The sequence below is a fragment of the Psammomys obesus genome, unplaced genomic scaffold, assembly GCF_907164565.1.
Source record: "Psammomys obesus unplaced genomic scaffold, mPsaObe1.curated_primary_1811, whole genome shotgun sequence".
NCBI lineage: Eukaryota > Metazoa > Chordata > Mammalia > Rodentia > Muridae > Psammomys > Psammomys obesus.
This window is the reverse complement of record NW_026588368.1, coordinates 3669240-3691751: the sequence shown is the minus strand read 5'-3', so window position 1 is coordinate 3691751 and position 22512 is coordinate 3669240. Positions and strand designations below refer to the sequence as shown.

At 46.9% G+C, this 22512-nt stretch overlaps 1 protein-coding gene across 1 annotated transcript in view; it reads left to right on the top strand.

Annotated features, from left to right (window-relative positions):
- Positions 1–22512, top strand: part of Cacna1c (calcium voltage-gated channel subunit alpha1 C) — a 184150-nt gene that overhangs the window by 15862 nt on the left and 145776 nt on the right. The window contains exons 2-4 of the mRNA XM_055604274.1: positions 6465–6623; positions 12164–12360; positions 20059–20162. Of these exons, the coding sequence (XP_055460249.1) occupies positions 6500–6623; positions 12164–12360; positions 20059–20162 (425 nt within the window). The 5' untranslated portion in view covers positions 6465–6499. The remainder of the gene's footprint in view (positions 1–6464; positions 6624–12163; positions 12361–20058; positions 20163–22512) is intronic.

The following is a 22512-nucleotide window of genomic DNA, read 5'->3' as shown; positions in this document are numbered from 1 at the left end:
TCCTTCCTTCCTTCCTTCCTTCCTTCCTTCCTTCCTTCCTTCCTTCCTTCCTTCCCATCAAGACCAGTTTATGTTTTCCAAACACTTTTTACTATGGGGCCTGTCCTGGATATGGTCAATCTACCAAGGGTCATACTCTTAAAAGAAACTCTCCTCTCCTCTCCAGTAGCTATTAAATGCTGATAGCGCCTCAGCTAGGGGTGGGACTTCATGCTTACCTCCCCCTCTCTATGTTGATGTCTTTATCTGACTTAAATGTGAGCAAATCTTGTGCATACTGTCATAACTGCTATGAGTTCATATGTGCTGCTGTGTCCAGCAAACACTGTTTGTTTCTATTAATCTTCTGTCTTTGGCTCTTATAATCTTTCTCCTCCCTCTTCTGTGAAGATGTCTGATCCTTGGAAGGATGTGACATAGACATCACATTTAGGGCTAAGCATTCTACAGGTTCTTATTCCCTGCATATTGACCAGTTGTGGGTCTCTGTGCTCTGAGCTGGTCACCATCTACTTCAAGAAGAAACTTCTCTAGTGAGGTTTGAGAGACCCACCAATCTTTAGGTATAGTGGTAAGCCATTAGGAGTTGGCTTTTTAAAATATGTTCATTTAGCAGAATAATAGCAGTACATTCTTTCTGGAACCTATAACTTGTCTACCCACAGGATTTTTTTTTTTTTTTTTTTTTTTTTTTTTTTTACTACAACAGGGGTGCCAGGTATGAATTCCATCTTGTGAATCAGGCCTTGAATCCAATCAGAAAGTGACGACTGACCCACTTTACTGCCACCCAGTGGGCTTATCTTGTGAGGACAATCATTGTTGTAGCTCAAAGGGTTTACACTTGGGTCTGGGAGTGTACAGGGCACTTCCAGCACACTGAAAGCTAGCCAGTAGGGATGAGGCTTCCAGGTCAAGACCCACTTGGTTTCTCCATATTTTTTTTTTGGTTTCTCCATATTTTATGACTCAAGTTTATGGTATCTTTAGCAATAAGAGGTTCCTGCCATCAAAATCTGGAAGGTAACCAAGAACAATGGCAATAAAATGTATGGTTTGGGGGTCTATGAGATTCCACAGGCATACAATTTAAAAAAAGTAAATCTCATTTCTGGTTTTGAGGTTTTTATTTTTTAGCATATGGGGTCTTGCTGGGGTATTGTCTCCTGTCATGGGTTAAGTCCATTTAAACTTTTTAATACATGTGTATGTTTTAGGAAGCTTCTACCACAATAGGCAAGTCTTTGGCTATAAGGATTGTTTTTATTTGAGCATTTCATGTTGAGTACCTGTATTTGTATCATCTCCACTCAGGTATAATTCTTAGGATCCATAGCTAGCTGGCTTTGCAAGCAGCTGGCTGGCCACATACCTGTCTTCCTTTCTACCTGGAAACTTTGTGCGGCCAGGCCTGAATCTTTGCGCTTCTGATATAATCTGCACTCAAAACTGTACTGAAAGGAGGGATTAAAGGAGAAGAGTTAATTATTTAGGTCAAACAGAATTAAAGCTACAATTGTGGAGGAGACAGGATAAGAATAATTTTTTAAGAGAAGGTTTAATCATGAACAAGTAGGCAAGGAAACGGTGGAGGCATAGGCCTAGACTGGCTGGTGAGAGGTGATAGGTAGCCCTGAGCATGATGATGAGGCAGGAGTGATAATGGTAAAGGCCACTGCCAGAAAAAAAAAATACATTAAGCATCTCATGCCTTTCATACTGGATGAGGCACTGGTCTCATCCATAACCTTGCTGAATGGCTTTTATTGCTCCTGGAAGTAGCGACCCCAGTGCCCTTCACTTATGCTCCTGGGATGTATGATATAGAAATATGTCTTCCTGTGTCATCCTCTGTAGTACTCATATGTTCAAAAATAAGTAAAAAACAAAACAAAACAAACAAAAAAAACATAATAAGCAAGTCTATAGTATAGTCAGGCTAGCGGTGTGTTTTTCAGTATCCAGCATGGACATTTCATGCCTCACTAATGACAAATTCCTGAAAGTGTGCTATTGCTAGAATCAACTCCTACCTGCCACATTGTTGAAACTGCTTTAGAGCATCCCAGGAAGGCTGTGGATGCAGTTGCTATGGGTCCCGGCTGACCAGGTGCTCCAGGGCTGTGCCTTGCAAAGTGGAGGCTGGACCAGCAAGTAGCATTGGTGTCTGTGGGAACTTGGTTAGAAATGCAAAATCAGAATTGTCTTCTGTTCCCAGTGCCACCATCCATTAGCTCTGACTCACTGACTCAGACTCTTCACTATTGCAAAGGTGCAGAATCTCAGTGATTCCCCATCAGTTTGGCAGTGGCCAACAGTGGGACACTCGCCAGCATGCCCTGGAAGCAGGTCACTTCCCCTCTCTCTATCACTTTTTCAGCTATGGGTTATAGCATCTGGTTCTCCAAGCTGTGACCAGAAGGAAATAGGACAAATCAAGTAGAATGATTTCAGCTGCACCTCAGCTGGGGTGTCCTCAGGATAAGAATTATGGGGTTGCAGGGCTTTCATGCCTCAGTAGAATCCTTCACCCAGTCTTTGCAGTCCCCCCAAGGCCTTTCTCAAGAGCTCAGTCAGTCAGTCAGTGGGTGTTTCTGAGGACAGTGAGCACATTGCCGCATGCCACCTGAACACGGGCATGTTCTTGGACAGACTCTGTTTATTACTGGATACTTCCTAGCTGATCCTACTTCCATCCTGCAGTCGTTCCAAAATAATTATCCCCACCATCCTCGAAACAGCAACTTAAGTCGTGGGAAAATCATTGATAGCAATAAGCCCTCGACCCCCATGTTCTCATCTCGTCCCACGAGTCTTCTCTGCTGATGCAACGCTTTTGGTGTTCTGAATGATTGTAGCGCTGGCTGGTGTGCTTGCTGACCCCTGGGCTGCCGTGCCTTTGCTTTCTGCACACCCGCCGTGCTTAGGTTTATTTCAATCTCTGAGTTCCGCTACACGCCTGAAAACAGAGATGAGAAGACGTGCTGAGACTCCAGGAGCTCTGGAGAGGGCAGGCGGAGAAGCAGTGTCCACTGAAATAGGGAGGCTGGAAGCCAGGGACCTCCAGATGGCCGGGCATGCTGCTGGAGTGTAAGGAGAAACTAGGAACCATAGAAGCCAAAACAGCAAAGGAGGGGCTGAACCTCGATCTGTAAAGGACGGCCTAGCTAGCGCACTTTCCGAAGTGGCGTGTTTCAGTGTGTCCTTTGATCAGAGTGATCCAAGCGCTGCATAAGGGCAGGGAAGGCAGGTGAGTTGGAAGGCTGGCTAACTGAACATCTGAGAGGACAGTGAAGCAGGAAGGAGGGAGTGATAGAGGGACTCAAGGGCTGAAGTCCCATAAACATTCACGAAAAGCTGACTGGCGTTATCTGTGTGAGGGTCAGACAGTGAGCGACAGTACCTCCCCCAACTACCTTTTCCAGTTTCTCTTTCATAAGTATTTTCTGTTTTCTCTGTAATTAGCACATGCTATTTATATAGTAAAATAATTTATGCATATCTATTAATAGTTCAAAGCCAAGCTAGCAGAGTTTGGAAACTGGTTGACGGGAGAGTGTCCCTCGTGGGCACCGGGTGCTCAGGGCGGCTGTATGTCCACCACAGAGGTAGGGGCAGAAGAAACACAGGGTGCAGCATTGGCATTGCTGGCGGCTCAGTGTAGCCATGGACCGCTATGACTTGCGGTTGGTATCTTCCTAGCCTGTTGATGCCCTGTGGTTCCTGCAGTCACCTGTCCGTCGTCCTCCACCAACTATAGACTCCGTTCCTGTAGAACCCGGCCCTGTGCTTCAGCCACACACTTCTCTTGCTGTCGGCGAATGTTTACCAAGTCCTCGGGGGATAAGCTTCGCAGACAGGCCTTGGTGATGGGAAGATCGGGCACAGTCTATCATCACAAAAGGCCACCTAACTGGGAAGGCGGATATAAACGTTTTTAAATCCCTTTAATACACATACAATTTTAAAACGTACAATTCAAACAGGATGTTACCTGGGAAAGCAAATGATTCTAAGAGGGCACGTATCAGAGGAAATGACTCTGGTCACGGGTTTGGAGGGGAGAAGCTTGGGCTGAGAGCTGAAGAAGTAGTGCTGGAGAAAATACAGATGAGGCATTCTGGGAGGAAGGAACGGTCCCTGTGGATGCGCCGTGGGGTAGGGATATAGCCGCGCCATCCTTAACGATACTGTATCTGAGAAATGTACACAAGGTGACGCGTGCACACCACCGCACCCCTCTGGACGTCAGAGAGCAACTTGTGAGTATCCGTTCTCTTCTCCCACCATGTGACTCCCAGGGATCAGACTCTGGCAGTGCAATCAAAACATCAGGTAGTCTCTCTCACAGCCATCCACTCTCGTCTTTAAATATTACATACAGGGTCCATAGCTATCTGTCATGCTTTGATTGTCATAGGAAGCACCACAGTCATGAGTGATCCGTGTCTTGGGCAGTGATGTTATGACAGTCATAAGGTCAAATCAGCAGTAGGCATCTTTAGCTCCATTATAATCCCCTGGTACCGAATGCTCTGAGCCCAAGCCTGAGGGAGCTCTCAATCTAAGAAAAATGCTGGTTTGATTGGATTCCAGAGAGAGGGATAGGGCTGGGACTGTAGGGGGAGGGGGAGGGGATGGGCCCTGCAGGGCTTTGCAGGTCACTAAGAAATCCTGGTCTCTCTCCTAAGAGGCACTAAAGGTTTCAGAGCGGCTCTGGGTGGCCTGTCTGGCGTCAGTCCAGATCACAGCTCCTCCTAAGTCTGTCCTGACTGTTTCTTGGCACAGGAAGCTGCTGGTACTAGAGGCCCGATATCTCCCTGGTGGCCTGGCAGCCAGATATGGAGCTCCCAGCCTCTGTGGGGGGGGAACTTCGAAGGCTCCTCAGCGCCTATCAGCTTCTTCTGAGAGTTACTTTGGAGCGCAACTTTCTTCATGGCTTAGGAGACTTTAACACTAATGTGTGTACAACTTGCTAATTAATGGAGTCATTTGGATCTGAAAACATCTTGCTCTAATGGGAGCCTGCAAAGTGCTCACATTAATTCACAGGTAAAATTATTCCAGCTTTCTTTTTTTATTTTTTTATTTTTTTTCCCTTTTCCCCAGCTTGGCTTTATAGCCGAGGAGAGTTCTTCTAATTAGCCTTGTGGAAACCACTGGCCACAGTTCAGAGCTGTGAGTGCTTTGGAGCTTAGAAATGTGGCCATCCAGGTTATCCAGGAAATGGGGCCACAGATAAGTGCAGAAAGAAAGTATAGAACAGAAAGACCTTGGTGTCGGAGAGGACAGATAGGGAGACTCCATAAAATGAGCCAGCCCAGCGTGGGACTTGTAGGTGGCTTTGCTCTCCTGTGTATGTTCTAGAGGGCCCCAAGGGATGATATTCTGCCTGGCTGTCTTCACCGTGTTCACCCAGGATGAACACCTAGTTTACGAGCTCTTCACAGAAACTGCCCTAGCCTTCAGAGTGAACTGTCATTATCACCTGAACTCTCTACAGCAGCCCCTGCCTGGTGTCAGTCCTAGTGAACATCCTTAGTGCAATCACTGAATACCCATCCTTCTCTCCCATGGCAGAGCAGAACAAGCCTGCTAACTCTGCGGTATCCCGATAAGATGAGTGTTCCCCACAGGGCTGTCCATTCACTTCTTTTCCTCCCAGTGATCTCTGGGTACTTTTCGTTTTTTCTTGGTGATAACTACAGGACAAAGTTTCTGCTCTAACTGCCTTTATGAGTGTGGCTCCGTATATTTGGGTCAGTGTCGTCTAATCTGCAGAACTTTAAACTGGAAGCCCATGCTGTTGAATAAGAAGCCCCTCTCTATGGCATTTTTGAGGTGTGACATTCAGGCGATGTGTCTGTCCCCTGGAGGAATTGTGCAGTACCAGGTTTACTACTAAAAGGTGCCTTTAGAGCTACACTCTTGGCCCTGATACGTAAGGTAGTTTCCCCACTGGAAACTGCACCCTCCTGGATTCCTTTCCGCTCTGTCCGAGCAGGTGAGCTGATGGTCGGCTCTAGAAATCTACCCCAGAGAAGCCCGAGAGATGACTAAGTCCTGTGTGGCTGTGGGTAGTCACAGTAAGTTCTCATTGTGCTGAGCTCTGCTCTAGGAGAAAGCACACGAGGGTGTCTCTGAGATGGGCAATTTAAAATCCTGATAGTTACGGATGAACACAACATGTTCTCCCCGTTAGCAGTACGGCAGCTGCCGATCCTTTTATTTGGAGGCGCCTCCAGGACAGATTTGGAGTCAAGCCAACCTGAATTTAGGCTCTTGCTCTGTCACTCATTGGCTGTGACCTTGAGCCTCTGTATCCTGGTCTAAAACATGGGACTCGGCGCTCCCACTGAAGCCGTTAAGAAGATTGCAGGAGGTCGTGTTAGCATGGTATCTAAGGCAGCAAAGGAGGAGGCAGAGGTTCCGTTGTTGCCACTGTTGCTGATCTTGTCACGCAGGTCTCCAGGTGGTCCTGAACTCCATCATCAAGGCCATGGTGCCTCTGCTGCACATCGCCCTGCTTGTGCTCTTCGTCATCATCATTTACGCCATTATTGGCCTGGAGCTCTTCATGGGAAAGATGCACAAGACCTGCTACAACCAGGAGGGCATAATAGGTAAGAGGGGTTGGGGGGCTCTGCGGAGCAGGTATCAGGAGGCTGTTGCCCCCCTCATAGTTGATTTCCCCTTGAGTAGATGTGCTGCGGCCACCTGTGCTACAGAACCGAATGGGGCATTCAGCTCCTCATACTTCAGACCACGATGACACGAAAGGCCGGGGTCGGCATTCTTTCCCTCTGGTTTTCAGTCTCCGCTTTCACTGCTGCAGATGTCCGTTCGAACAGCAGGTGTAAGCTTCGTCGAGGGTTGCCGTGCAATTGGAGAAGCGGGATCAAGCAGCCGTCTTTCATCAGTTTCTCTCACGCTTGATGCAGATTCTGTGAGCTGCCACCGCTAACTGATGAGCCGCTAAAGTGGCTCAGCATCCAAGCCCTTCGGGAAGTCTGCACCACCCTCCCAAATCACCACCCGCCCTTCCACCCTCTTAGAGTTGCCCCTCACTCCTTTGCAGTTACTGTTGTCCTCTTCATTCAAAGGCAGAACCCTAAGGCCCCTCCTCATCCAAGAACAGATGAAGAGGCTGCCGCTGACTACCCCTTGCCGCCCGCCCAGCCCATCAATCCTGCCTCCTTGTGTTCCTTCCATGAATCAGTGAATTTGGCAGGTAGTGCTGGCTAGTTAAGCACTTTCTTAAGTGGCTTGCAGGGGCTAGAGAGGTGACTCAGCAGTGAAGAACACCGAGTCTTTTAGAAGACCCAGGTTCAATTCCCAGCACCCACATGCCAGCCCACAACCTTCTATAACTCCAGTTCCTGGGGATCATACACCTCTTCTGCCCTCCAAGGGCACCAGGAACTCCGATGGTACACAGACAGACATGGGAGCAAAACATACAAATGCATAAAGTAAGGGAAAAGAACACATTAACCTTTCTTTTTCTTAAAAAAAAAAAAAAAAAGAAACAGAAACTAATAAGGTTTTTAACAGACTTATAACATATATATACCTATGTATATACAAACATACATTGGTAAACAATCCCCATTCCAAAGCTGTTGTCAGTGCTAAATTATATTGTTTCATTTTTTAAAATCAGACATGTCATTATCATTTGGGCATTATTGAGGAAAGTAGAGAGCCCATGTCAGGAGCCCTAACATGGAGGCTTCGTTCTTCCCATGTAGCCCAAGCTGCAAGTTAGGTCTGATGGGTGATGGTGGCACCAATCTTTATGACACAGTGAGATGAAAAACGCATACCCAGAAGCCAGCATCACTACCTGGTATGCAGAAGGTGCTGTGGCTAGGTAGACTAATGGGACTTCTGCAAGGTGGCTCGGTCATAGTCACAAGGTCACAGCAAGACTAACAAGGCCTATAAATCTACATTAACAGAGTCATCTTATTTTTACTTTTTAAAAAAAGATGCTTAAGATAAATTATTCACTCTCAAAATCTTTCAAATTATTTGAGTTGTAACTGCGAAAACTTGGGTGACAATTTAAAATCTTATCTGATACATAATTTTTAATAGGAAGAGCAAGTTCTTGCCTTCATGTAAAAACCTGAGACATTCAACCTTGCTTAAAGAATCCCAGACGATATAATGATCATTGTCTCCCTTTAATTCAGACCCTTCCTCTTTCTCAGTTGATCTGTCGCTAACAGCAAACCAATAACTTACCCAGTTGGTCTGTAGCTAACCCTAACCCTGAACCAGTGACTTATGTTAATGGTTGCAGCTGGGTTGGAGTTCCTTAAGAAATGACTATAACAATTTATGCAGTTATCAAGCGACCCACTGGACCCAGACTCCCTATCACAGAGGTACAGAATCTCAACGACTCTCCATCAGTTTGGCAGTGACTGATAGCGGGACACTCACCAATGAAATAGGGAAATTTTCTGTCATAGAACCAAAGACAGCAACCGTGCCATCAAATATTGGTGCACCACAAAGCCACGGGGAGCTGCTTAAAACTGTTAGTCATCTCTGTCATCTTAAAGGGAACATGGCAGAAGTATGTCTTCACCTGCCGGTGAGGGTCCTGCAAGGCTGTGAGCAAAATGCAGCCTTGAATAACTGCTATAGTCACAGGGTAGCCTCAAATGACTAGAAAATGGTGAGTATTACAGACAAAGAAAACAAGATAGTGATCTCTTCCTAGGGTACAGACTGAGGCCCTGTGAAAAGCCATCACCAGCACCAAAGACCTTCTTTGCCTGCCCTTAGGAAGACTTGGCTCAACTTTTGAAGGGGTCAACTGAAAGTCATACTGGCCTAGATAGTAAACAGCACCAGGAGACTCACCTGAACTATCTCATGTGTCCTCTCACAGTACCATCATTTTTGTGATGGGTTTTTAGCTCTGTCCAGCAACTTCAGAGGCCAGTTATTCTCCTGCATGAAAACCAAATGAGCCAGGGTATCAGGCAATAACAGTAATGTCCCTCAGAAAGCTACCATGAGGCTCCAGTGGGAGCCAGGGCCACCATTGGGAAAGAAACCAGAGATTCCTGGCTGCAGCAGCCTTACTTCTGGAACAATGCAGTGGAATTGCCCACCATCCTTCCTCCTCACACTGTCTGCCCACAGCCCACAGTCTTGTAGATTCTGCCAAAAGAACAGCATTGGGCTCCCAGGGGTTAATATCCCCAGGGATCTGGTCACATTCATAGCCGTAGGCTAGAAAGAAGTCCAAAACACCCCTTCAAAGACAGCATCAGCATGTGTTAGAGTTTTGTAGAACCTTTAAAAATGTTTTTGTGAGTTTGTTTTGTTGTTGTTCAGATTTTAGACTTCAATGAACATATTTTCTGCCACCCTTACATTTCCCAAAAGGCTCAGTGAGTCTCTGTTAGGATTTTATCTTCCTTTTAAACTCGGACATTCTTTCACAGTCTGAATTTTATATTCTTCTAAACTTTCTAGTCCATGTTTCTCATAAGATCCCTGCAAGGAAGCTTTGGCCTGCCTGGGAGCTGGTGTTCTACATTTAGGCTGCTCTCTCTGTGTCCAGTGTCCAATGGTGATTGTCTCAAAAGAGACCGTTTTCTCCCAATGTCTTGGGCAACTAACTGCAGGGCCCCCTCCTGGTTGCTCAGCAGATACATTGCCATATGCCGATAGCTTTTGTTTCTGGGTGTCCCATCTGTCCAGTGAATCTGGAGCCAGGGCATTCAGTAGCTCTTCCCCGGCACGGTAATTACCCCTGAGACTGGCACAGAATTGGTTGGCTAAACCTAGCAATGAAATCACTACCATTCTATTTTGTCCTTCAAGTTAAGACCTAAAAATGAAATGCTGTTGTCTTGGTGTTTTTTTCTTTCCTTGGAACCCTGCTGACAGCTCCCCCAGGATTCCATTTTTTGCTGAAGTTGAGTCCATTTCTAAAATCTCCTTTATTTTACCAAAGACTTAATTTGATCTTTCCACACTGACTACTCTCTTCAATTCTGTTTTGAAACGCATAGCCCACGTGGCTTTATTTCTCCTGCCTCACATTCCTGTGTTCCTCCCCTAGGACCTTATGACCCTGCAGAAGAAAGCCAGCACAACTTTATAGTTAAGCCATACTTTTCTTGCCCTGGGGTGTATGTCACTGGGACCTGCTGATCTGTATGTTCACATTTTTCAAGTGTTTCTTTTTATAGATACCTATTTTTACTGGATCATCGCTGCTTCTTAATTGTTCTGTGATTTTTTTTTTATTATTGTTCAGGGAAGATTTAAAATAGCACAGCAGCCCTTGAGCCCATGCGTGAGCTTTCCAAAGCTCACGCCTTTGCTCCCTTTATCCATGAGATAGATCACTGCCCCTGCCATTTTCTTCCAATATATATTTGTAAATTCTCCAAATATGTTCTCCTCCCTGTGAGCACTCAGAGCTGGCTTTGGCAGCAACCCCTACCACTCCCACATTCCCTTTTTCTACTGTTTTAGGAACCAATGCGCAGGGCAGACTGTCGGCCTAGGATCCACATTGTGAATAGATACCTAACATCTTTATGCTACAAATAAACACAAGAGAAATGCAGGTTTCACTTTATCTTTTCATGTTCCCCCCACACACACCCCCGACTCTAGAAAGCTGGTTCCAGAGTAAGAAAGGAATTAACGATCTATTTGGTCTTGTTTTCCCCATTCCTCAACTCTCATTTTTTAGGTGCTTTGCTTTTCTATTTTTAATGTATTATTTAGGTTAGAAAATAACTTTCATTTCTCTTCTTTCAACAGCATTAAATCCAAATCTAACAATTTGACAATTTTAAAAGTTGTAACTAGGGGCAGTTCAGTTCAGCTACCTTAACATGTAGCCACCAGAAGCCAGACTTTGGACAAGGAAATGGTATAGATACTTAGTACCCTCCGATAGCTCAGAGATTAGAAATGTTGGCCTGTCCCTGTGGTCACTGAATATAGCACCAGGCAGAGAACAATCCAGGAAGCAGCTTTGTTCTGAGCAGCCCAAGCCTGGGAGTGAGTGAGATGTCTTTCATCTGGAGAATGGATAAACATACAGTGAAATACACTGTCCAGCAATACAAAGGATTGGAGTGGACTAAAGCGCAGCAGTGTGCTTGAACTCAGAAGCACTGTGCTTAAAGAACGATGAAGAAGGAATGGGCATACAAAGAGCCTCTTCTTCTATGACTTTATCCATGCCAGACTTAAAGGAAAGGCAAGCTATGAAGACAGAAAACAAACCAGCTTGTTAGGAGTTAGGGGCAGAAGCAAGAATGGACTACAAACAAAGACAAAGGGGCTGGTTTGGGGTGACACAGGGAGGAAGTGATAGGTGTCACTGCTGTCCCCAAGAAGATACTGACACACACCTTCAACCACAGCACTCACCTCCATTCTCCTAAAAATCCTCTCACAGTCAAGAGTTAACATTTCTCTGCCTCTCTTTTTTTTCTTGAGAGTAAACAGTTTCAATTAGAAGCCACAGACACCGACAGCCATCTAGCCTGTCATCTTCCATAAAGAGCCTGTGTCCCATGGGCAAAATAGTCATTCTGTGATGGTTTGGATCCTTATAAAAGAAGAGAAGATTCCGGGCATCTTATTATCTCTAAATGAAGAACCTCTCTCTAGAGTTGTGTTTTCGCAGTTGTCAGAGGCAATTGTTTGTTCAAACTCAGGTCTTCTGTTTGTTATTGCCACTACTCTCTATAGCAGCAAGATAAAAGCCCTCACAGATTCTGAATCCCTTACTTTGTCTTTATTTTCCAGAACAACGTACACTTGAAATGGATGCATCATTATCGCTTTCTGACGTGATGCCATGCAATGACAGAATGGACAATACCTTAGTGTCCGAAATACCTTAGTGTTTGTGGTTAAAACGCAGTGTACACAACATTTGGTTGAAAATACGCACCGACGTCAGTGTGCCCCTGAAATGAAAGTCTGGTCTCTTATGTTTTTAATCCCCATGTGAGGGCACTCACTGAAATGGGTGCAGTTGCTGCTGTGGTGACTCGTCGGCCTTCTCCTGTTATTTTTTTCTCTAATGTCTTTTCTTTATTCTCTGCCCATCGTTATCCCTCCCCCCGCCCTTCTTCTTCCATCTCATATTTCCTTGGCGGTGGAGATGTACCAGCAGAAGAGGACCCTTCCCCTTGTGCTTTGGAGACAGGCCACGGGCGACAGTGTCAGAACGGGACCGTGTGCAAGCCCGGGTGGGATGGGCCCAAGCATGGCATCACCAACTTCGACAACTTCGCCTTCGCTATGCTGACAGTGTTCCAGTGCATCACCATGGAGGGCTGGACAGACGTGCTGTACTGGGTATGCCGATGGGGTACTCAGAGGGTGGGCGAATGGAGGGCCAGAGACCTCACTTCACACCTCGTCTTCCTCTCCGTGATATCGGGTCGCACGTACCCACGTAAGCTGAGGGGGTGGTTGATGAATGTCTTTGATTTGTTCCAGGGCTTTCCTGAGGAACAAAGCGTAATGTGTCCATGTCCACAAGGTCTCCCCCACCACCAACCTGAGTGATGGTCACCCTTAACTTGCCAACCACCGTATGGACCCCTAGTGTGCAGCCGATGCTATGCAGATGAGCTGGGCTACACACGTAGCTGGGCTCGACCCAGCTCCTCTTCCTGCTCTATAATTCTTTCTGCTCTTAACCTTTTCCTGTCTCTTACCTAGAAGGGAGCCATAGGCAGAATTCCTAGAGAAAAGTCGGGGCTGATCTGAAAGGAGACACCATAAAGAAAATTGATTTTGTGTAGAATTGTGCAGCCTGTGGCATGCTGCTATATTCTAATTCTCATGTTAGTCTTGACATTTTAGACTCCATCCAAGTCTCTCTCAGTGTCAGCCAGAGGCTCTGCTTCTTGTAGGATGCACATTTAGAAATACCACACTTGGAATACAGTATATTTCTACAGTATGTTTCTTTTAACTTTAAAAATGCCTCTCACAAGAGCCAGCTGTCCATCACTGTTTTGCCACCTTTGAGTTCTTGAAGTGCCAGTAAATACACATACCATATTTAAGCTATCTTCATTCTGGCAAAGCCGAGTCCATTATCTTGAGGGAAAAAAAACCCACAGAAAATATCATCTCTGTGGTGTTCTCCACTTCAGCATGAGAAATGACTTGCCAGAATCCAGTGTTGCTCTTCAGAATTTGGGCGAATAAAGCATGCTGCCAGTCTTGAAGATACCATCATCCCCAAGTTTCTCAAATAGCCCAATCCATTTAGTCCTGGTGAAAACAGCTAAGAGGCTGTGTGCTCCTGTCTGCAAACTAGAACAGGAAGAGTGAGAGGGAAGCAGAGGAATGTCCCGTGTGCAGTTGCCAGAAAGAAAAGCAAGGCCAAGAGAAGTGCTAACTTCTCCCAGAATCCAAGGCAGCTTTGTGCTGCACAGAGAGGTGGCTTCCCACTGTTTTCCAGGTGTGCCATCTCCTGTAAACTCAAAGCCTTTCCCTCCCCAGCCTTGACATCCTGTTAGCATGCCAGAGCCGGGGCTGCTGGGAAGCTTGCACCTCTCTCTAAGTGACTGCTTGCAGCTTGCCTGTACCTTGTTTCTAGCAAACATTCACTGAGTGTCCTTGCAAGCTAGGGTGTTCTGGGCACTGAGGATTTGGTAATGGGTAAGATCCAGTTCAGCCAAAGAAGCTCTGTCTTAGAATACATGAGACTCTGAGCTGAGTAGCACCGAGGGCTATCGTCTTGACGTGCTGTCACCGGACAACACTGAATGTCATCCATCCCTACCTCAGACTAAAATGAAACACCGGGACACATTTTCAGGCTTGATCTCGATGAGAACCTGGTCTTGTATAATTTGAAAGGCGATGAGAAGGAAGTTGGATTTTCTATAGTTGGGCAAATGTTTCTATTTAGTAGAGCAGGTCATCTTCCTAGGTGGCCCTGACTCTTCCTTCTCCTTTGCATGAAGGACCATTTACTGTCTGTCCTGATGAGCCATGGACAGAAAGGTCTCTCTGCAAATAGGCAGTTTCCACTCGTGGGCCATAGTCCACATGACTGTGGGGTGCTGGGCCCCATAGTCTCATCCTGGGACTCCTGGTGCATGCCTTCAGTCGCTGTGGGAAAGCTGGCTGTAGCATCACATTGAGGGCAGGTGCAAGCATTGGGGGATAAGTATAATTTACTTTGCTGATGGCCCGGGTGTGCTTTTCTGATCTTCCTTTATCACTCCCTCCCTCTCCCTCACTGCAAGTCATCGATACCATACCAGCCAGATGTGACCCTAAGATGCTGTCACAGTGACAGCCAGAGTGGGGACTGTGGAGAAGCACACAGCAGTAACTACCAATTTTCAGCAGCTGTGTTGTACCTTCTCTCCTGGGGGGGTGGGGGGGGCTCAGGCTGGGGACAGAAAAAAAATTGTCAGAGGTGAAGGCGCTCCAGGGTCTGGGGATGTTTTTCACTTTGACATTCCTGGGATCTTTCTAAAATGATTATACGTGTGCGTGTGTTAGCTGTGTGTGTGTACATGCACGTATGCACACATGTGCATACACACACACTCACATACAAACTGGGACTGTGCTTTCTGGTGCTTATTCATGATAGAAGCACCTCCTAGCTCAGGGTTCCTGCCATCAGGCAATTCCTCTAATTACTTTGACCTTTCTATGGCCGTTTCATTTTCTATTCTCTTTCTCTCCCTTCCTTTCTTACCCTCAGGCAATCCTCCTTCCCAAACCCTAGACTTGTATCACTAACCCAGAGATTCAAATATCAAAATGTTTTAGCATCAAACATGGTGCTTTCTCAGTATAAGGGACCTCAGAGCTGCCTCCAGTGGTCCCTGGTTAGAAATTTAGTGTTCATAGAGGAAGTCCTCCAAGCCGTTGTGATGCAAGTTTCAGTTTGAAGCCCTAAAAATAGGACCAGCTGAATCTCCACAGTGCTGCTAGGATATTGCTAGATTTGAACCAGTCTGAAGCTAGTTCCCAGTGAATGAAGGATGTGGGTCTTCCCCTCAGAGGAATGCATTTTCCTTCAAACGTGAAGTGCAAGTCTAGAGGCCCCGGAGAGGAGCAGTAATGACTCCTCTATGTAGGAATGAATGGAACCCCAAGCTGGGTTCATTTTAAACATCCAAACACATACATAGAAGTTTCTAGAGAAAAGAAACTAAACCAAAACTCAGCCTTCCATGTCGATTCTTCATAAGATGACTCTTTAAACCAAAGCCTCTCCATGTGCTCCAAGAATGCTCAAGTGTCAGAAGAACAACAAGAACAAGAACAAGAAGAATCAACAAGAGAAAGAACAATCTAGGGTCAAACAACACCCATAGGTTCTCTGATCTTTTTTCAGATGTGAGATTTCTTTAACCTTTGAACCAAATAGCTGCCTGACACAGAGAATCTGCTACCTAAACAGTATTCTGCAGGATTATAAACAGAGTACTGAAGAGAAATAGCATCTCTCAAAGCCTTCATCTACTTGCTCACTCATTCATTTGTCTATCCATTCAGCCATTCAGTTTCACGTCATTCGCTTTACTAATTTTAGATGAATTCTTGCAGTTCAACAATTAAGTTTAACAAATATTTATCGAGCATTTCTTATGTTCCCAGAAGCAGGGATAGCATTGGGTGAGGGACAGAGGAGAATAAGAACTGCCTTCCAGGAGTTCAGAATATAAGGCATGCCATATTTACAAAGGGGTGGAGCTCCCTGGTAGAATGGCAGGGTTGCGCAGGAAATAGACCACTCTGGAGGGCATGGGAATTTTGGTCCTGAGGATAGACAAGGAACCAGAGAACAGATGCTTCTGTCTTGGAAAAGTATTCATCAGCAGCTTTGAACGTTGGAGTAAAGTGTGTTTTAGTGTCTTAGCAAGGCCAAGAAAGCACTCGGACACTCTTGCTCACTGTCTGCTGGCTGTGGGATACAATCTCAGGTACCATCTAGCACTGTCTATCTGCAGCAGCTCTTCCAGCTGTGAGCCAGCTGTTCCCAACATGGTGCTCAGGTTAGGATGTCACTCTCTCTCTCTCTCTCTGCTCATACCCTCCCCTACGAGGTCTAGACACAAGCCCATCTGCTCTCTGAGGTCGATTGGATGCACGCAGTTTGATTTGCTGGCTTGCCTGCTCTTAGGATCTGTTGTCTTCTCCTACCTGAATGAGCCTCTTCCTATTTCCACTGCCTGGGGGATTTCCAACAAAGAATGAGTAGGTGCATGGGACTGGGGCAGGATTCAACTTGCTTCTTATTCTGTGACCCATGTGGTGGACATTCATGTTTCGGGAAACATGGGTCATCAAGAGCTATTGCCCCGAGAACACCTACTCACACTAGAGACACTGAATAGAAAGCACCATGGGTTTTATAACTCGCACCTGCCCTTAGTGGGAAATGGCCTCTCTTGCTACTTGTGGAAACCATCTAGTCTCTAGATCCACAGATCTTGTGATGAGAAAGAGAGGGTACACATAGTGTGAAGATCCATGGACATCAGCCTGGATCAGAGAGGCCTTGGGAAGGTCATGGTGGAAATATGACACCCCCCCCCCTCCCCATTCCCTGAGAAAGAGTTAGTGGTGGATTTGAAGGTACAAGGCAGGGACCCTTTTACCCAGTTACATGCTACTTTTGGAAATGTCTTTGGTATTTTTCTTTTTATTATTCCCTTTGTTCAGTGTTGGTTAAATAGGAAGGCTCTGTGTTTGTTTCAGAAAAAAAGGAAGATCCAACATAGTTTCAGGTCTGGGGTCCTCAACGCTGCTGACTTAGGGCACGAGGTTGACAGCAAGCTGGGTCCCTTCCTGATGAGGCTTTATTATTCTTCTATTCTGCTGAGTAGATCTGTCCCCCAGAGTGGAGATAGAAGTCTCACCACTCCAGCATCGCCCTGCTAAAAGAGGCCGCCACCACTCTGTGCTCTCCACTCAGTCTGCCCAGAGAACAGGTGGCTTAGAAGAAGAGGGAACAACAAAGGGGTACTTTCTTTGCAGACTGAAGAATCTCCCTCAGATGGCTGTCTGCTCAGGCATGGTGGGCTAAGACTCCCAAGAAATGCTTCCAACCTCTCACCTGCCTTGAACCCCTAAAACACCTATGGAGTCAAGGAAGGGGTCAAAGCAGAGATAAGGAATGAGGTGTGGAAACCCTGAGTTTCCTCTTTATGTCCCTGGCTTCCTGTAGACCACCCTCTTCAGATCTCTAGCTCTAGCCACTGTAGTCGTTGATGAAGCTAAGCTTGTGTGACCCAGAGGAAAAGACCCCCAGGCTACTCAAGAACCTCAAAGTACCTTTAAGGCCAAAGGACTTGTGTGGCCTGGAGGACTGTTTGGGGGGAAGGAATCCATTCAAAGGAAGGTAGAGGAGGCTACTAGCCCTGCCTGCAACTCCCTGTCTGGAGTCTGGAGGCAACTCTGCTCTGTGAGACCCAGCTGGGGAGAGCATGTCAGCACCTGCTGGAGCCGCTGCCCATACCTTCCCAGGGGACAAGTAAAGGCACACTGCTCACAACAGCCCAGGTTACCTTCTGTCCTTTGGGGTTGACATAGACCAAGTCAGAAAAGTTATTAGAGTAGGTTGGTGACACCGAAGCTGGGTGTGGGCTTCGGGGAGGGGGTGGGGGGACACGCTCCTGGATAGTGCCCAGAGTTCTTTCTGTCTGCCTGTTTGCTGGTTACAGTCTGTCATCCTCACCAGTTTTCCCCGGCTCTCCCCGCTCTCCCTACACACCACAGAAGCGCTCAGAGCAGTGCTTCTCAGCCTTCCTAATGCTGCGACCCTTTAACACAGTTCCTGGTGTTACGGTGAAATCATTTCCATTGCTACTTCATAACCATAACTTTGCCGCTGTCATGAATTGTAATGTAAAACCACGTGTTTTCACGTGCTGTTAGGCAACCCCTGTGAAAGGGGCTGTTCAATCCCCAAAGGGGTTGTGACCCACAGGTTGAGAGCCACTGGCTTAGAGGAAAAGCAGCAGCCCCGCTTCTGATCCCCATTAACCAGTAATTGAAGGAGGAAAGCCGGAAAGATGTTCATGGCCTGAGGCCCGGGTCTTCCTAGAGTCCCCTCTAGCACTCTGGCTGTGCTTGCTGCTTTTGCTTTCCTCCTCCCGGCGTGAAGACATGCTGAACTTCCAGTTGTACCTGGTTTCCTTTGCACTCTTGGCTCAGCAGATTCCTCCTGGTCAAGGAAGGGCCCTGGGAACAGAATCCGCATAAAGGCATAAAGACTGACTGTCCTACCTCCGCTAACCACTGCTGCTTGGCTGGGTATTCCACTCTTCCCTTCCCTCCTGTTCTATGGCCAGGAAGGCTTTACAGTGGTCTACATGGTTCTAACAATGGTCAAGTCTTTGGTAGAAAACAAACAAAAAACCTACTGCTACCGCAGGGCTATTTGGACCCTGGACTTTCTTCCTGCTCCATAGCGCCCTCTGCTGTCAGTGACTCTAGTGTGCAAAGTCCACACAGCCCTGTCTCATATGGCCCTTGCTTCCTCAGCCTCACCCAGCAGTCTTCTCTACTTCCTGCTCCTAAGGTGACAGGTAGGGAACCCGCACAATCATAAAGCGATAAATGCCATGGAAGAATAGACAAAGGGGCATGGGGTTGGGGATGTTCGACAAACTCTCAAACTGAATGGCATTGCAGCGTGGACCTAGGTGGGTAGCTCTTCCTCACCGACCCAGTTCAAGCCAGCAAGCTTGAACTCGAGTTTTACACACTGTTTCTAACTATAAGACAGACAGACAGCCATTCGGAGCAGCATTTAGACAATGATACAGATCAAGGGTCCACAAGCTCTGCCATGTACCCCCACATCCAGCCAACCTGTGGTGCTTGTAGAAGCGGGTTGATGGAACCACCCCCAGAGCTCCGGGGTGAGATACAGTGTGGCATTTCTAAATGTGAGCACCTAATGGTGTCGGTGCCTGAAGCCACACTTTGAGGATGGCCAACGGGAGTCAGTCAGAAAGCTGGTAGCCCAGGAATCTAGAATTTCATCAGCTTGGTTCACCAAAGACAACCTTGGGGCTCATTTTTAGTAAACCAGAGGTAACGTGTGTTTAATGCTTGGAAAACATCAGAAGAAAGGATTTGAGGCGCTGGATCGGAACGTGTTTCCTTCTTGATAGAAACACTGTCCTGGGACCTGTCTTCACACCCCTGCCTGCCGGAAGTGTAGGGGTTGTCTGACAACCACTTCCAGGAGCAGTAGGGGGAGGATGGGAGTCAGTGGACAGGAATTCCTCACAAGATGCTCGCAGCAAGCACTCACAGCCCAGTGGGGCCAGTTTTGGCTCCTGTTGCCTCCAGTTCCTGCAGGGGCCTGTGGCTTGCTACAGAGTGTCCCCGCCAGTCCACCAGCAAGCTCAGGGCCTCTTCCATCTAGGCTGTGGTGTCAGGGACAAGGCCTTCTCTGACACACAAGGCAGGGGGAGTACCACCTTTCCTCGCCCATTTGCTTGTGACGCACTGAGGTCAAGCTCTCTACCGCCCAGACTCCAGGAAGGAAGACCACTTTCTCATGTGATGTACGCTTCAGTCTCCAGCCCTGTCAGTATGGCTGGCCCTTTTCACAACCCAAGATCAGCCCGACTCAGGGTATATCTTAAGATTTAATGGCCACAAATGCACCAAATGAGCTAAGCCCACTCCAGGATGGAAACCAAACAAACAAAAAATAAAATAGACAAATGTTTTGTGAGGTGATCCACCTTTCTAGACAAATGAGTAGGAAAAACACTAGGGAACTATTTCTTTTCCAGAAAATAAAACAGCAGGAAGAGTTAGACAAGATCTCCCACCCAAACCCCAGAGACTCTGCGTTGGCCCTGATAGCTTGGGTCAAGGTTTTTGAGAAGGATTTTGAGTAGGGATGAAGCCCAAGATGGAGGCAGCTTCTGATCCACTTAACCAAAACCAGCCCCTTTGCCTCCTGTGGATCTGTTCGCACTCCCTACCTGTCTGTCTTGCCCTCCACTTTGCTTGTTCTGTCCTAACTCTCCTTCATCTTTCCAGATGCAAGACGCTATGGGCTATGAGTTGCCCTGGGTGTATTTTGTCAGTCTGGTCATCTTTGGATCCTTTTTCGTTCTAAATCTGGTTCTCGGTGTTTTGAGCGGGTAAGCTGACCATTTCTGTGTCCTCTTTACCATGCAGCCGAGCAAGGTCCCAGGTTCCACTGCGTTCAATGCACAATCCTCAGAGACAAGACCCTAACAGGCCCAGGAAAATGGGGAAAAAAAAATTCCATGCAAGCACAGATTCTGACCATTGGCTGCCCAGGCAGTTTAGCCTGAGCTGCACCATGAGGATCCCGGGTCCCACGCTGCTCAGCTCAGCGTTGGGGAGCCGGTGGCTGGCGCTTGGCCGTGCTCGGTTGCTGTGTGTGCCTGACTAACTATCATTCCATTCTTCCAGGTCAATGATGCCGTAGGAAGGGACTGGCCTTGGATCTATTTTGTTACACTAATCATCATAGGGTCATTTTTTGTACTTAACTTGGTTCTCGGTGTTCTTAGCGGGTAAGCAGGACCAAGGAAATGGTCTTGATTTTTCCATTCATTTGTATTTTATTCTCTCTGCTATTCCTGGCACTCTTCTGTTTCTGGCTCTGATGAACCTGGGATAAAGGGTCACTCAGGAGCCTTGAAGTGAAGGTCTTTGGCCTGACTGTGAGGAGGGTCAGATGGATGGGAGTTAAGTCATAGGTGTGGGTGATAGACCTTGAAGAAGGGACACCCATTCCCACCCCTGCCCCACCACACACTCTAAGATCTTCCCAGCTCCACTAGCTACCCAAGTAGGCAGGCAGCTTACCCTTGTACCCACCTCACTCAGCCTGGGGAGCAATGCAGTAAGAGCCTTGAGTGGGAAGAACCTCACAGCAGGAGTGAAAGGAGGTCGGCACGCACATGCAACACTCACAGTGCCCTTGGAAGTAAACACTGGCCTGATCTCACGTGCCAGCCATCATCTGCAGGCAAATAATGCAGGCTTCAAACCACATTTGTTGAGTAAACAGGCCAGACAAAGGAGAATTCGGTTTAAAATACGAGTAGGAATGGAAGGAGAGCTCAGTGGTAGGGTACTTGCCTAGCTAGCACGTACATGCCCTGTGTTCCATCCCAGCACTGTCAAAAACAAAGACAGCCAAAAGTCTGTGACGTGTGTGTCTCTGTGTGTGTACACATACATATATACGCAAACAACTACAGGCTGAAAGTCTAATTCTCATTTCAAGGCCAAGCAGTCCATCACTGATGCTTACCTTTCTGAATGCAAGAGACACATAAGTATTTAAAGCCACAGGTTCTTATGAGGCTATAGATAAAACATCATTTATCTTCTTTTAAATCTATCTAGATGGCCACAAATATAAGCCTACCCATTTTCATTCCTTGGTAAGATACAGTTTGAAGCAGAAGAATGGCTCCTGGCTGGGGTGTCGAGACCCCAAGGATGTCTATCTTCTTATCATGGAGACCTAGGGTGTTTCCTCAGCCACTTATTTTTTACTAGCTCATGCCAGCCATGCCAAGACCTGATACCTAAATGCTCCTGGTGACCCTCTGGGCCTCTAATAGGGGAACCCGCCTACTGTCTTTGTTAAAGAGGGTGGTCAGGGATCTATTTCTGCTCTGCTTGGACAAACCAGCTGCTTTCATAGTCTTCCCAGGTACCTAGGGACTTCCTGCTGGGGGCAGGTCAGGAAGAAGGAAGGAGGCACTGTCAGTGCAGACTTGGTGAGGCTCTGCCTCCCACCATGGCCAGGGCATGGGGTTCAGTCTGGAATGGGGTAAAGAAAAGAACATACTTCCTCCTTATCCCTCCCATGACCCTGGGTGGCATCTTGCCTTTTGCCAGGGTGAGCCCACATAGGAGAGCAGGATGAAGGGGAGTTGGAGTAATATATGATGCTCCTAGTTAGCTGCCTGGAGGTGGCAGGGGGTTCGTTTCTGTCTTCCAACACAAGAAAATGGCCCCTTGTTTATACATGAGTCTCACAGACAGTGCTGGAAAAAAATCAAGCTCATCATCCCCTTTCAAGACAGAAATTTGGCTGTCCTAGCTCTGTATTTGCTGGGTGCACGATATCTGGCAACCTCATCCTTCGTTTCCCATGTCAAAAAGAATTATGAAGATAACATTCACTCATAGGTGGCTGTCATTATAGAATGAACAAGAATGTCTGTGTAGAATTAGCACAAGGACTAGTGTGCAGTCCGTGCTCAGCAGCAGTGCTGAAGCTGCACTGAGTACTTGGACTTTTGAAGATAAGTAACACCAGCTAAGGGATGTCACTTTTCTGGAAATCAGCAGACCTAAGCCTAGAGCCTTAGTTTGGCTCCTGTTTGCTTATCACTGCCCTCTGGATCTACGCTGAATGAGCTTGGTTGAAGCAAAGCCCAGTGCTCTAAGCCAAAGATAGATAGATAGATAGATAGATAGATAGATAGATAGATAGATAGA